The sequence below is a fragment of the Cyclopterus lumpus genome, chromosome 5 (assembly GCF_009769545.1).
Source record: "Cyclopterus lumpus isolate fCycLum1 chromosome 5, fCycLum1.pri, whole genome shotgun sequence".
Lineage (NCBI taxonomy): Eukaryota > Metazoa > Chordata > Actinopteri > Perciformes > Cyclopteridae > Cyclopterus > Cyclopterus lumpus.
In genome coordinates this window covers 13,248,274-13,263,642 of record NC_046970.1, presented here as the reverse complement: position 1 = coordinate 13,263,642, position 15,369 = coordinate 13,248,274, and the positions used below count along the sequence as shown (strand labels likewise).

Below are 15,369 nucleotides of genomic sequence, written 5' to 3'. Positions count from 1 at the left end.
TCATGACTGTCAGTAGCTCGTTGCGAGTTCGTACCATGAGCTCCGTGGAGGTAATCACTCCTCCCTTCGTGTCTTTTTCTCTGGACTTTTTGTGTTTATCTATGTGGATTTTTCGTGTGGATTATTTTCTGTTCAACAAGTGTATTTACCGGGTGAGAGCTTTTTTCCTTTCCCCTGGATTACAATAGTTGTTGGTCTTGTTGGGTTTGATGTTCAATCACCCGTGGACTAAGGGGACACTGAGTTTGTTTGTGTTTTTTTTCCAAGTGACTGGTTGTGCTCCAAAATAAACTACGCCGTGTGTTCGGCTAAACTGAGCTGTGCCTGTTGTCGTGCGCTTGGGGTCAGAGACAGGCCCGTAGCGATCACCCCCGCACTGCGGGGGGGCCTCGCAGTGACAGGGGGCCTGGCATGGCAATTTATTTTTTTTATCCAACACTAGCCAGCGGACTCGGCCGTATTGCGGCTAAGTGTCGGCTGACTCGGCTGTGTTCCGGCTCGATGAGGCCAAATGTGAGCCACCTTTGGCACATTTCACTGTTGCCATGTCTGGCCCAGGTGTAGTTGTTACGGACATGGGCAGATTCTGTCTGAGACATGGCAACCGGTTTATCGGCAGCCATCATCGACTCTGGCTGATGATGGCTGCCGAATCTGGGCCGAATAATGTAATAAATAAATAATATTACATTACGTAATAACATTAAGATATCCCTCAAAGTTGTCTCTCTCATATAAAGCTACACAATAAAAAAAAAAAGTATTTTAAACTGGCTTTATAAGTTTTAAATAATAGTTGTAAAGGCAATCGTAACAGGCAACCACTAGGGCCTCCTGCTACGCGGACTGGTGTTATTGTTGGGCCGCGGTGTATTCTGGGAGAACTACGAGGAAATTTCTCTTGAGGAAAAAATAAACGCACATTTAAAAGTGGTGCCCAAAGCATATGTTTTTTTTCTGTTGGAATACATTTGTTCTCTGTTTGAGCTGTTTTTTCTGATTGAATAAATTTCCCTCAAAAGAAAAGCTTGGGTCCTGTTCGTTTATCTTTGGATAATGACCGCCGGACAATACATTATCCCTTACATATGGGGGGGGGGGGGGGGGGGGGGGGGGGCTCTCAGGGTTATTCTGCAGAGGGGCCTTTACGGCACTGGTCAGAGACAAACCATAACAGTATGACCTTTTTCTGGAGCTTCATATCATATCACCTTTTTATATCAATTCCTTGTTGTGAAAACACTGAGCACAGTTACATACTTAATTTGTATTCCCGTGTAGCCTTTCGAGCCATTCTACTTATGTGCCTGGTAATTACTAATGAATCTAAGCTCCACCCAGTTTCCTCCTCACACAAAGCACAGGGGCAAAGCTGTATAGACCACCCTCCTCCCTTGAGATTGCAACCCGAGCTCGACCACTGCAGTATCAAATCACCTCCGGCGCTTTTTGAAAAACATATATATAAAGGTAGGTAGAAATACTTGCTAAATGCATTGCTGACAAATGGTTAAATGGTTACTTTTTTAATTGAATAGGTGATTTCCAAAACACGAAATTCTTCAGAATAGAAAGTGTTAAAATAATCAGTTAGTACGTGACAGACATAGACTTAACCAAGTAAGTGTTTCGATTCATTTTGTTTTGGAAAAACAAACACTGTCTGTTATTTCCCTTCCACCAGCCTGTTTCTTTCTCTGCTGCCGAGTCTGAACTCTTTCAAGACACAAACACGATGTATCCTCTGAACGGCAGTAACTTTGCGGAGGACGTGTCGAGGGACGAGAGTTTGGACAAGCTGGAGATCGTGCTCCTCAGTGTCATCTTCATGAGCGCCGCCATCCTCAACACCTCCCTGCTGCTCGTCCTCTGGAGACAGCGCAAGCAGATGTCCAGGATGCGTGTCTTCGTCTTCCACCTGTGCCTGGCGGATCTGGTGGTCGCTTTCTTCCAAGTGTGCCCGCAACTCATCTGGGACATCACAGACAGATTCGTCGGACCAGACCTGGTGTGCCGCCTGGTGAAGTACCTTCAAGTTCTCGGTATGTTTTCGTCTACTTACATGATCGTGGTGTTGACAGTTGACCGATACCAAGCTGTCTGCAACCCGATGGTAAAGTTCAAGCGGACAAGCACCAGGCTTAACATCCCTGTGTGCATTGCGTGGGGGATTTCTCTGCTCCGCAGCTTGCCCCAGGTTTTTATTTTCTCTCAGGTCGAAGTTGCACCTGGTGTGTTTGACTGCTGGGCCACTTTTATCCAGCCGTGGGGGATACAGACTTACATAACCTGAACCACTCTGGTCATTTTTATTTTACCTGTTATTACAGTTGTTTTTTGTCAAGTACGCATCTGCCGAGCCATTCAGATCAACCTCTACCAAAAGAGTCAACGGCAGGGCAAAGTGGGTCTCCCTCTGCCATCCGGAGCCAGCGGTGTGGCCGGCATGTCCAAGGCCAGGGTGAAGACGCTGAAGATGACGGTGGTTATCGTGCTGGTTTATATTGTCTGTTGGGCTCCCTTCTTCACTGTCCAGCTCTGGTCCACCTGGGACACAAATGCGCCGAAAGAAAGTAACTCATTAAGTAGTTCTGACTGGTGCCCCGTTTGATGTGGTTTTATTTTACTCTACTAGATTTAGTCTAACTTTTCTTAAACGTGATAGGTTACATTAAATATATCCTAAAAATGCGCATTTACGCAAAAATAAACAAGATATTAAAAAAAGGACTTGCAAACAAAAACATGCCATTTTTTTCATTCCAGCTGCGTCTTTCACCGTCCTGATGTTGCTGGCGAGTCTGAACAGCTGCGCAAATCCCTGCATTTACCTTCTGTTCAGCGGACAGTTTCCCCTGAGGCTCGTGACACTTCTGTGGCAGCGGCACCTCCACGGTAAGGATTCAATCCGCGAAGAGGCGACGCTGGTCAGCACGTTGTACACGAGCTTCAAAAATGTGTCCGAGTCCAAATGAGAGCCACAAGTTTTGATCTGGAAACGTGAACATCCTGCATGCGAGATCTCTCTCTCTCTGCGTTCGAACGACTGTTTCTTCTGAACAAGAGGCATGGAGATAAGAGATACTGTACCTGTCGGATCTCTGACATATGAACAAAATATGGTATGCGTCATGGAAGTATTCACCAAAAGCAAACCTTCGTGGCCATGATTGAGAACTGCGCTCCAGATGTTGGATGCTGAAGGAGGACAAGAGCAAAGTGTTGGACATAGGCCAGTGTAAAGATAATGTCATCACATTGTTATGACTGGGACAGTTTTGATGAGACATAAAAAAAAGAGTCCTCATATTTAATAGAAGCTGGATTTAGACTTCAGGAACACTGGTTTGCAGATTGTGCTGGTAAAGAGGAACACAATAATCCAGTCACATTTGTATTTTGCTGATCAAAAAATATATATTTTATTGAATTTTGAGCAAGATGCAATAATCATGTCAAAAAATATACCACTACTTTGAGTTGAGATCTTAGTGATCAAATATATTGTATCTATAGCTTTGTTTTCCCAAAGAGACACCTTTACAAAGCTGCTTTGTGTTTTATATTTTCAGTCGATTTATGACAAATTATAGAACTATTACATAATAATTAAGAGTGCTGCGTTACTTTGACCCAATAGTTCACATGGGTTTACATTGTGGAGATTTGAATGCCTGGTGGGTGTCATACAGACACCGATGGGTGCTTTGTGTGTGTGCATATCAGACAATGAGGGGTGTGGCAAAGGTATGGGTATGTTTTAGCAATTATATTGGACAATTAGGAACCACATGCTCCATCATGACACCAGGCTGACAGGTCATTAGTGTCTGTGTGATATTGGGAACATGTGCAAAGGTGGCCAACAATAATATAGGTTGGTATCAGTGTTACTATGGCAGTCAGTTTCACCTAAGAATAATAATGTGATTCAGTACTTTGACCTTCAAGACCTTCAGCGGGAGTTTGTAATCAGCTGATGAACAGTCCAACATATAACTATTAGGATTTAAAATGTGAATATAACTTTATAAGATACAACTATTACTACCACTGGCATGACACACCAAATTGCCAGCGGCCGAGTTGCATTGTGGGTAATGCTGGTGGCAAGCATTAACCCAGAAGAATGCATCGAATAAAAAAAGGCTCCTTCTGCTGCTCTGATTTCTATAAAATAATGTAACTGTCCCTCTTTAGTACGACAGGGAGGCAATATAAAATAATGGAATAGTTATTTAAGGAAAGACCATTAAACCAGTAAAAGATTAATTCAAAACAAGCTCTGCATGAAGTCAGTTAAGTTATTTTTTTCAGTTTCGACACAACTCATGACTGTACAACCACATGAGATTGTGCTTAGGCTGCATGCAAAACATGCAATTTTTAAATTAAAAACTATCTCTCGTTGACATTTTCTGAATAACGTTAATTTGTTTTAATGCCAGGGATTTTGTGACAATATCACTCAACTGTAAGGATTTATTCCTTTATGAAAATATCCCAAAAACATTAAATTAGACAAACCAATATGTTCACATTTTAGATGATTTCTTATTGCGATCAATGACTTTGCTTATTAATTAAAAGATGATTTCCTAACACTTCTCTGTGACATGAAGAGACGCGTGAAATATGAGTCAGATTCTACAAACAGAACACCAGTTATGTTTAACAAAGGCTTTATCTGCCTCTTATTTTACAGCAACATGTATACAAACATGAGACAGCACCTTGCAAAAAAAATCCCAAATCCTAAAAACTGAGAAACTAAAAAAACAAAAAGGTTTTTAAATTTAAATCTGAATCTCTTCCTCATTTACAATCTTTTATTCACGTCTGTGGCTCACCGGTTCATCAAATGTATCAAAAGACACTGCGCTGGGGCGTAGGCACACCATTTAAACATGCCACACAACATGAACATACTAAATGAAGACGGGTAAATGCTCTTCTCGCTTTCTGGGTTAATCAGCTTTAAAATTGAAAAAAGAAAACAGTCCTCCATTAGGCGCCAAGAAGACATCTCTAATTTTCACTTTCTTGTTTCATGAAGCACATCATCTGACAGCACAATGAGCCTTGGTTGAATACAAACCAGACAGCGATTATATCAAGCATATTACACATTGTAATTATTGTCACCTCAGATTTTTGTTCATTGCATAAAAAACTGGTGTGATAATAGAAAGCAGACATTGATGAATAGGTAAATTACTTTCCAACATTCTTGTATACAAAAATACATAAAATTTAACTCCCAAGATTGAAAATATTCCCTAGAGACAGATCTACACATACAATATCACTTTCATTCCTTCTGAAGACCTACAGCAGCTGACATCAGAAACCCCCAAAGGATCTGAATGCTAAGTGAATTAATATTTTCTGGTTGGTTTAACAAGGTGACCATTAATATCTCCATCACACCTGCATGCAGTCAAATTCATCATACAAAGGAAAGGAGTTCAAAGGAAAACTGTGTTTATGTGTCTGCAGCTACCAAGGAATCAGCTGGACAGATGTGCAGATCAGCTAGCTGCATGCTAGCATGCTACAATGTACAATAATCAATTTGTTATTCTCTATTTCTTTCTCCCATGAACTTAGTCGTCACATCAAGGACCTTTGAGAACTATCGCTTCCTCCTCCCTGTTCCAATTTGCTCTTCGAGTAACATTTTACTGGATCTTTCCACTAACATGATGGATTTGCTGCAAAGGGTGACAGGTGGTGTGTGATGCATCGATCACTAAAATTAAACACAGCCAGAAAGCGCATAAAGATCCAGGCTCGTGAGGATTTTCTTTTCTTTTTACGCTAACTGATGGTCTGACATCACATGCAGAAAAGGCGAGAGCCCTCTCTCCCCTCCACCCCCTCGCCATGGGGGATACGGGGGAGCATGGCGGAGCGGGTCAGACCCCAAAAACGAGGTGGAGACAAGTCCTTCTTGGTGGCTGTGAACTTCCAGCCCATGTGAGACCCGCAGACTCGACACTGCGCGATTGTCCAGGCGTACCTGAGGGCATAGGACGAGGACAACACGTTATTAAAGATCCCTTCAGACACGTTAAGTGATCCCATCACAGAATGGTCTCTAGTTTATTTTATATTTGCTATTAAAATGCAACCCATTACAAACACCTCATACTGGTACTTAGTGTAGTTGTCATTAACAAGTAATCCAGCTACTGATGAAAAACTGTTTGCGGTTTTACACTATAATTGTTTGGAACTATTTAGTCAAACATCTTATTTATATATAATTTCAAAAAAATACGTAATGCTTTTTTTGTGATGGTATATTCTAGATGCGATAAGCCACTGAAGGCACATTGTACCATGATCTCACAGCCTCGCATAGCTTACTAATTACACTAAATTCATACAGGTCTGTACCCAGGTGAAAATATCTCACATTCCATATCAGTGACACACATTCCCCATATCTTCTCAGATCGTTGTTACGGATGCAGTACGTGTTTTATTAGGAGAGCGGTTTGATTGATACAGAGAGCCTCTGGGAGGTCTCCCTCTCCTGCTGCTCTCTACAGAACGCTGGTGTCACACAATGACCTCAAATCACTAATAAGAGATTCACCACTGATAAAAGAAAAAATTACACCATTGATTATGATGCCCCGCAGAAAGGCCAAATGTTTCTAATTCAAGACACTGGACTTTTTGACTCCCTGGTGGAGTCCGCTAAGGTAGTCAAAAACTATTTGGTGGCAAGGCGCCAAGGGTGGATGAGATCCGCCCTGAGATGCTGAAGGCGCTGGACAGTGTTGGTCTGTGTTGGCTGACACGCCTCTTCAATGTCGCATGGGGGTCGGGAACAGTGCCCATTGACTGGCAAACCAGGGTGGTGGTTCCCATTTTCAAAAAAAAGTTGAGTGTGCTCGAACTATTGTGGTATCACACTACTCAGCCTCCCGGGGAGAACGTCAAGTTCGGGGATCTTGGGATCGCTCATCTGCTGTTTGTAGATGATGAGGTCCTGCTGGCCTCCTTGGAGCGTGACCTCCAGCATTCACTGGAGTACTTTGCAGCCAGGTGTAAAGTGCCAAGGATGAGAGTTAGCATCTTCAAATCTGAGGCCATGGTGCTCTGCCGGAAACTGGTGGATTGCTCACTCCGGGTGGGGACAAGTATCGTGAGGTCTTGCTCACAAGTGAGGGTAAGATGGAGTAGGAGGTCAACAGGCGGATCGGTGCGGCTGCAGCAGTAAAACAGGAGCTACAGGGCCTGCTGCCACTGTGACCCCGGATAGATGGATGGACACTGGACTTTGTCACAATACAGTTAGAGCAAATCTTGTGTTTAAGCATGACTAGGACCCCCAGTGCAATGGATCAGACCTTATATGTCACATTTATAAAGATGCATTTATGAAACCACTGAAAGGCACAATAAGGGGTCAGAGTAAATCTATTCACTGTGTGTGTTAGGTGTCGAATCGTTCACTAGTCAAAAAGGGAGGGGTGAGAGCTAAATGCCATAAGTAGAGAGAAAAGTTACCCTGGAAACCAGCTGTGCAGTGTGGAAGGCCTGCCGACCAGGTTGAGGTTGTTGGCTTTGTAGACGGTCAGAGTTTCATGGACGTAACCGTGAGGGTTGACGTATGCAGCCATGGGTCCATACAGAGACAAGCTGCAGGGACAGGACAGGCAGGAGGAACACGTCGTTAGCAGTGAAAATGACTTCAGTTAACAGTTCAGCCAACAAACTAAACATCAGAATGGTTGTGGTAAAATAAAGAATAAAACTAAAATGAAATTGATTTGAAATAGTACAATCATTCATTCTCTTAGATTATCGAGATACAAAGAACAAAACAGTTGATACACTTTTCTCATAAATGTAGAGTGAAGGCCTGGAGAGTTTCATTGGTGGTTCTGTGTTTGACTCTCAGACAAACACATTAATGGTCACACATCAAAAGACCGATATAAAATGACATTACATAACAGTGTGTGTCACTTATGTTAACGACATAACAACAGATTGTATGCCACTTCGGTACAGAAACTCAAATCAACGTTGATGTGTTAATAATTAATGTGATTACTGTGATGAAGGTAGATACAACAATTAAAATATAAAAAGATTATATGTGGGAGCAATTCTGTTCCTGGTGTACCACCATCATGCTTTTTAAAAAAAATGTTTTTACATTAACCCCAACTGCTGCAGGGAAGGAAGGACTCATTTGTAAAACCATCATGAGACAGACTGGCCGGTTATGGACGATCAGTCTCAGCTGTTAACCGTCTGGTTTCAACAGGTGGCCGATCGATCCGTGCATCTCAAGGTAAAACCTCTTCAAAGACAGAAAGTTGTGCATCTAGGTGTTCAAAAATGTTAAAGCTTCATTAAAGTGATTTTTACTGCTTAGAAATGTTCAGCTCCTTAATCTGGTTACCTGCCAGGCAGGTAAAGAAAGTGAAACATCACTTATAAAAAGGCTCTCCGTAATGCCAGAGCAGCCTATTACTCATCAGTAATAGAGAAAAATAAGAACAACCCCAGGTTTCTCTTTAGCACTGTAGCCAGGCTGACAGAGTCAGCTCTGTGGAGCCGTGTATTCCAATAGACCTCAGTAGTAATGACTTCATGAATTTCTTTAATAAAAAGATTTTAACTATTAGAGGCAAGATTGATGATCTCTTGCCCTCATCCAGTGCCGATCTGTCATCAAGTGGCGTTGCATTGGAAACGGCTGTATGCCCTGGTGTATATTTGGATGGCTTTTCTCCCATTAACCTAGACCAATTGTCCTCAACGGTTTCTACTTCTAAACCGTCTACCTGTCTCTTGGACCCCATCCCAACGAGGCTGCTTAAAGACGTGTTGCCTTTAAATTGGATATTGTTAATGTGTCTTTGCTAACAGGCCATGTACCACATTCCTTCAAAGTAGCTGTAATTAAACCTCTCCTGAAAAAGCCCACTCTTAATCCAGAGGTGTTGGCTAACTACAGACCGATCTCTAACCTTCCCTTCCTCTCTAAGATCCTTGAGAAAGTAGTCGCAAATCAGTTGTGTGACTTTCTACATCAGAATAGTTTATTTGAGGGGTTTCAGTCAGGATTTAGAAAACACCACAGCACAGAGACAGCATTGGTGAAAATTACAAATGACCTCCTAATTGCATCAGATAAAGGACTCATCTCTGTACTGGTATTATTAGACCTTAGTGCTGTGTTCGACACCATTGATCATGACATCCTATTACAGAGATTGGATCAGTCGATTGGCATTTCAGGTACCGCACTAAGTTGGTTTAAATCCTATTTATCAGATCGATCTCAATTTGTATTTGTAAACGATGAAGCCTCAATGACAACCAACGTTAATCACGGAGTTCCATAAGGTTCTGTGCTTGGACCAATTTTATTTACCTTATATATGCTTTCTTTGGGCAACATTATCAGGAAACACTCCATAAACTTTCATTGCTATGCAGATGATACTCAATTATATCTATCGATCAAACCAGAAGAGACCAAACAGCTCGCTAAAATTAAAGAATGTCTTAAAGACATAAAAACATGGTTAACCTCCAACTTCCTGATGTTAAACTCAGACAAAACTGAAGTTTTTTTACTCTGCCCTGAACACCTCAGAGATCAATTATCTGGTGATGTGGTTTCTGTAGATGGCATTGCCCTGGCATCCAACACCACTGTAAAGAATCTCGGCGTTATCTTTTACTCCCACGTTAAGCAAATCTCAAGGATTGCATTTTTTCATCTACGTAACATTTCAGAAATCAGGCACATCTTGTCCCAAAAAGATGCAGAAAAGCTGGTTCACGCGTTTGTTAATTCCAGACTAGATTACTGCAACTCCTTATTATCAGGCTGCTCTAATAAGTCTCTTAAGTCCTTCCAGTTGATCCAGAATGCTGCAGCTCGTGTACTCACAAAAACTAAGAAAATAGATCACATTACTCCTGTATTAGCTGCTCTGCTCAGGCTCCCTGTAAAATCAAGAATGACATTTAAAATTCTCCTCACCTACAAAGCCTTGATTGGTGATGCACCATCATATCTTCAGGAGCTTGTAGTACCATATTGCCCCACTAGAGAGCTGCGCTCACTAAATGCGGGGCTACTCGTGGTTCCTAGAGTCCTAAAAAGTAGGATGGGAGCAAGAGCCTTCAGTTATCAAGCACCTCTTTTATGGAACCAGCTTCCACTTTCAGTCCGGGAGGCAGACACAGTCACCTCATTCAAGAATAGACTTAAGACTTTCCTGTTTGATAGTGCTTATAGTTAGGGCTGAATCAGGTTTGCCCTGGTCCAGCCCCTTGATATGCTGCTATAGGCTTATAGGCTGATGGGGGATGTTTTAGGATACACTGAGCACCTATCTCCTCTTCTCTCTCTACTTATGGATGAATTTACATCTCTCCATTGCACCTTACTAACTCAGCTTCCTCCCCGGAGTCGTTCACATCTCATAGGGTCCATTGAGAGGGATCATCCTCTGTTGCTCTCCTGAAGGTTTCTTCCCTTTTTTCCCTGTGAAAGGTTATTTTGGGGGAGTTTTTCCTGATCCGATGTGAGGTCCTGGGACAGGGATGTCGTATGTGTACAGATTGTAAAGCCCTCTGAGGCAAATTTGTAATTTGTGATATTGGGCTATAAAAATAAACTGAATTGAATTGAAATATTCACAGTGATGAGTTATCTCTCTCAATCAAATGTCAAATCTCTGGAAAGTTGTTTTAACAGTGTGCTGAAAAGCATTTGTAATAAACGAGCAACATGCAAAAGTACTGATGTTCTCACCTGAAGATCTCATTTTTTGTGGTGATTTCTGTGTCCTGGCACTGCTTACAGCACAGTGATGTGCACTGAGGAGAGATAATAAAGTGTGAAAAGGATCTATACATATCAGATGTGTTCTTATTGTTGAAGCATATAATAATCGCTATAATAAGCAACCCCATCCTTTATGCTTCCATAAGAGTACATCGCTAGATGACATGAGTTCAGGTCTGTATCGTTTGACCAGCAAGACTCGCAACATTAAGGAGGATTATTATCCTCAATCAGACAGGATGGAAAGTGCCGATAACAAGCAGGCACATCAAAGAAGCACTTTACACATCCTGTGAACGCTTTGCAGTGTCTGGTGATGCAGGGGTACTAAGCAGTGTGTGTGTGTATGTGTGTGTGTGTGTGTGTGTGTGTGTATGTATGTATGTGTGTGTGTGTGTGTGTGTGTGTGTGTGTGTGTGTGTGTTTTATCAGCTTAATGTCTGGTTTAGATTTAGAAATTTAGGAAGCAAAAAAACACATTGTGAACATCTTAAATATCTGTTAAAAAACCATTTACTGCTGTGTAGCTGTTGTTAGTAAATATTCCACCAAACATGCCTCTTGCTGGTGAAATGTGACACAATGTATACTACATGCTTACTACAGATCTGTTAAAATCCATTCTTACAAGCAATACAATTAAACTGTGTTTTCTTACGTAAAAATATTTCTAAACCGTTTACATTGTGAAGGCCAACTTTGGACTGAAATATTACAGGTACAGGCCCTGACAGCTACAGAACATCACAGAGAAAAACAGAGACAGTCTGTGCAGAACGACACCAGCAGGAAGACCTGATCTTATCACATGATGACGGCGATGATGGCTGCAGCGACAGATGAGACAGGCGGAGGTGGTCGGGCAGGAATGAGGAGTCAGTGGTGACCTTTCCTTACCCGGTCCATGATGTCCAGCTCACAGCGAAGTCTCTGGATGGCACTGCCAATCTTTAGCAGCTGGAGCCGCAGAGCGTCATCTATGGGCAGACAGGCCGCCACTCTGTAGGAGAAGTCTGACGGAAACCAGACCGAAGGGAAAGAAAGGGTTGAAAGGAAAAAACTCAAACAGAAAAAGACACATGTGCGCATGTGTGTATGCGTCTGCCATCCATCTGTAACACACTGAACAGAGGCTGACCTACGGCATTCTTAGGGAGGGAGTCATCCTTCAGATTCTCGTCCCATTCATGGAGCTGTTTCTTCACTCTGTTCATGAGCGACTCCTGTGAGGTGAGACACAGGAGGCAGAAACAACCTGGTTTACATTCATTCCAATGTGATGTTTATATAGGGAGGAAATTCCAAGCAGTGCACACTGTCTGCAGTACTCACAGAGTCGTAGAGTCCGTAGACCCATGGTGGCCATGGCGTGAGACTGGCACAGTGAAACTTCCTCTGTGATGAAAAACATACGCATCATTAACTCATTTGATCTTCAAACGCAGTCAGTGAAGTACCCAGTTCTTCATTTCCCACTTTGTGATTACTGACATACACACCAAAAGTGAAAAACGTCATACTCATATATATTCTGTCTGGATATGTGAGCCACCTCAAACTTGAATTTCCTTGTAAATGGACAATCACTTAATTTTTTGCATTTCAAAGCAAGCATATTATTGCTGCACATTGCTGTGTTTGTGTGTTTCACCTGCTGGTAGTTATTCCACCAGCGTTGGGCCTGTTTGCAGCTCTGAGTCGAGGGTTTGGAGGAGGGGTGCATGTGGAGCCTGGAGAGGGGTGCTAGCTGCACGGCAGAGAGGGGATCTGGAAGGATTCTTTCTGGAAGGATCTGTACTTTGGCTTGTTTGATCCTGACGAGACAAATGAAGGGAGACAATAACATAGGTTGTGGAAAAAAAGTCAGTCAAGGAGAAAATGTGAACGAGAATAACAGAAGGAGAGTGAAACCGAGCAGATAACAGATTAAACACATGGAGTGCTGGTTGAATGCTATTAGGTGTATGACAGGATGTTTCTAAATCTGAGATGATCATAAAAAAGGTGCCATCGGCAATAAGAAATATTCATCCAACTCCCTGGAGCTCAAACATTCACTAAGCAACACCACATGAGCAATACAACACCTTTAGATGGAACCATGAACACACACACACACTTAAAATGGCATGTAGGCCAATTCTGCCAAAAGATAACATGCAGTGTTTAATTTCTAACTATTTAATCCACAAAATGTTTTAATATATACACAAAACTGCTGCCACAATATGATGGCAGTAACAATTAATTCCAATTATTTGTTTCTGCAGCATGTTGACAGTACAACAAAGGTTAACAGGATTATGGCAACCAATTTATGGGCATTACACAACAGCAACTAAAGAAAGAGGGAAATATGTCTGTATGTAGACCAAGTTTTATGGACAGTAAACTTCAAATGATTTCCTGAACAGTGGAGGACGTAAGTAGACATGATCTACAGTACCACCACAACACACAACTAAATAGGCAGCGTTTCTCCTCGATGCTCCATTACTGTACGCATCAGGAGGCTCAAAGAATGGGTTTTGCATTTTCTTGTGACCCATGTCCTGACTGTAACAGGCTACAAGAAATGGCTGGACAAACACTATTACACAGTGGCCACTATTTTTTAGATCGTTTTCAAGGACTTTTATAGAATATTTTTGAATGATGAACCAAATGGTTTGACAGATGAGGATCTTGTAATACACTGATATTTTCCCCTCTGTAAAAGTGTCTATGGCGATAATTTATCTCTTACATACTTAGCAATGAATTATTATTATTATTAATTAGAATAATATAATAATCCAATCTACCACAGTTACCAGCCAGCAATGAATAATATTTACATTTTATGGGTAATGTAAGTGACATTATTCAGAGTTTTTGCAGGGTTCCTACAGACAGCTATCAGCTCACTTCATGGGAGAACCACGACACAATGATGTCTTCATGCACAGTGTGCATCTGTCATTCAAATGTGCACATGACTTTTAGCCCTAACCTTTGTTTATCAGGCAATTAAACTTACCCGTCTGCTTGAGTTCTTATCTCATGGACCTTGAATCTCTGCCTGCCTACAGCTTTCACTTTGACAGTTTCAATGCCATATTCCTGCTCTTCTCGGTATGCATAGATTTCAGCTGTTGTCCCAAACTCTGCCTCTGACTCACCTGCATCACTGCTGAAACAGACACCAAATAAAACCATTAAAATGTAAATCAAAAAACAATTAAAAAGGATACTCCAGTCATTTAGTGTTGTACTTCAATAAGGCTGGGGGACTGACATACAAAAACACTGGATCATTCATTTCCCATCAAGCATGCCCAGATATTCCAAATTGCATGCACCATGTCAGATTATCATCAGGATTTCTGTATAGCTGTCACAACTAGTAAATTAACCCTTTAACTGATATGCCAAACAAAGAAATGTGCTCTGTCCAGTGTGTGATGATTGCCAATGGCAACAACGTCATTTGCTATGCTTCTTACCTGTGTGCAAGCACAGCAAAGGTGCGGTCTCTCTGGATGACACTCCGCATCATGCTGACCTCCTGCGGCCGGAAGAGCTGCAGAGGCAGCGTTTGACCTGGCACCAGCATTACAGCTGTGTGTGGCAACACAGGGATGGTCTGACAGCTGTCCTCATCGTGGACTGTACGGCCGTGAAACTCCTCCATGTCTGAACCCAGATACTAACAGCACAGGGGTCAGAGTCAACACAACAACAGCTGCAAAAACTAACTCTGCCGCTCTGTGACTGAAAATGACACATGCACGGTCAAACATGTGGAGAAAGAAAGCCACAGTGACATCACTCACAGCGTGTGATGTGGGAAGACTGGGGTCAAAGGTGATCATGGTGGGCTTCTCTGCTTCCTCACCGTCTCGGTCTTCAGTCTCCATGTCATCTTCCTCCTCCTCCTCGTCCTCATTGTCTGTTATGGCACAGCAAGCATAGCGGCTCACAGTGAGCTCTTTTAACGCCTCCTAACCAACAGCTGCAACGTTATCATTTTAATGAGTGGCTCTGATGGTAAACATGAATAGAAAGTGACCGCTGAGGTTCATAGAACGAGTCAGTCGGGATGTGATGGCCAACAGTGGCCCGTTGTGAAGACATGTTAGCTAGCTGTTAGCAGGACGACGAGAGACACGCTCTGCTGTTGACACACCGAGCAGGCCGACCAGTCTTTAGGTGAACTCAACAGTTACCTGGTAAAAGCTGTAACTGATTCCCCATGATGTCGTTAACGTTGTCTTCACCTCCACCCCTCTCGTCCGCCATATCCTTGTGTTTACAAACCTAACTCTTCTTCTACAGCGTCTTCAGTGTGCAGCGTCAAGACGGATCACGTGCGCCCCCTGCCGAGGCGTCACACGACTGGGCTCAATTATGCAGATTAAATAATCCAGAGATCATGCCTCTTGGTTCCTACATTTTCTGTCATGTTGGACTGTGTTTAAGTAAAATTTTTAGATATTTGTACTTCAGTTGAGTATTTTATAGCAGAGGCAAATATTGTACTATTTATTCCACTT

General features: G+C 42.3%; 2 protein-coding genes across 4 annotated transcripts; one reads left to right on the top strand and one right to left on the bottom strand.

The window, feature by feature from the left end:
* The first annotated feature begins 1,378 nt into the window (after positions 1–1,378).
* LOC117731290 (arg8-vasotocin receptor-like) lies at positions 1,379–3,227 on the top strand. The gene is given in 3 exon segments (XM_034533537.1): positions 1,379–1,470; positions 1,685–2,573; positions 2,767–3,227. Coding segments are annotated over 2 exon segments (1,047 nt in total). The 5' UTR covers positions 1,379–1,470; positions 1,685–1,735; the 3' UTR covers positions 2,976–3,227.
* A 1,421-nt stretch (positions 3,228–4,648) lies between these two features.
* crbn (cereblon) lies at positions 4,649–15,209 on the bottom strand. Of its 3 annotated transcripts, none has more exons than XM_034533480.1 (11): positions 15,043–15,209; positions 14,650–14,765; positions 14,320–14,522; positions 13,854–14,006; positions 12,486–12,648; positions 12,167–12,229; positions 11,973–12,057; positions 11,732–11,847; positions 10,802–10,866; positions 7,525–7,656; positions 4,649–6,022 (listed from the first exon to the last, which is right to left on the bottom strand). In XM_034533480.1, exons 1-11 carry the CDS (start codon positions 15,113–15,115, stop codon positions 5,839–5,841), a joined length of 1,353 nt encoding a protein of 450 aa, XP_034389371.1. In that variant the 5' UTR covers positions 15,116–15,209; the 3' UTR covers positions 4,649–5,838. The 3 variants fall into 3 exon arrangements, with proteins under 3 accessions (XP_034389371.1, XP_034389372.1, XP_034389374.1); XM_034533481.1 differs by having other exon boundaries at positions 13,854–14,003; positions 15,043–15,159; XM_034533483.1 differs by lacking the exon at positions 13,854–14,006 and having other exon boundaries at positions 15,043–15,159.
* Positions 15,210–15,369: the final 160 nt, after the last annotated feature.

Bases quoted from the DNA above. Each gene is read 5' to 3' on its own strand.
- crbn (XM_034533480.1), bottom strand. From the start codon at position 15,115: ATGGCGGACGAGAGGGGTGGAGGTGAAGACAACGTTAACGACATCATG. The intron at 12,649-13,853 runs GTAAGTTTAATT...TTGTCTCGTCAG, and splicing joins ATAAGAACTCAAGCAGACGG to GATCAAACAAGCCAAAGTAC. The intron at 6,023-7,524 runs GTAACTTTTCTC...CTATGCCCTCAG, and splicing joins CTGCACAGCTGGTTTCCAGG to GTACGCCTGGACAATCGCGC.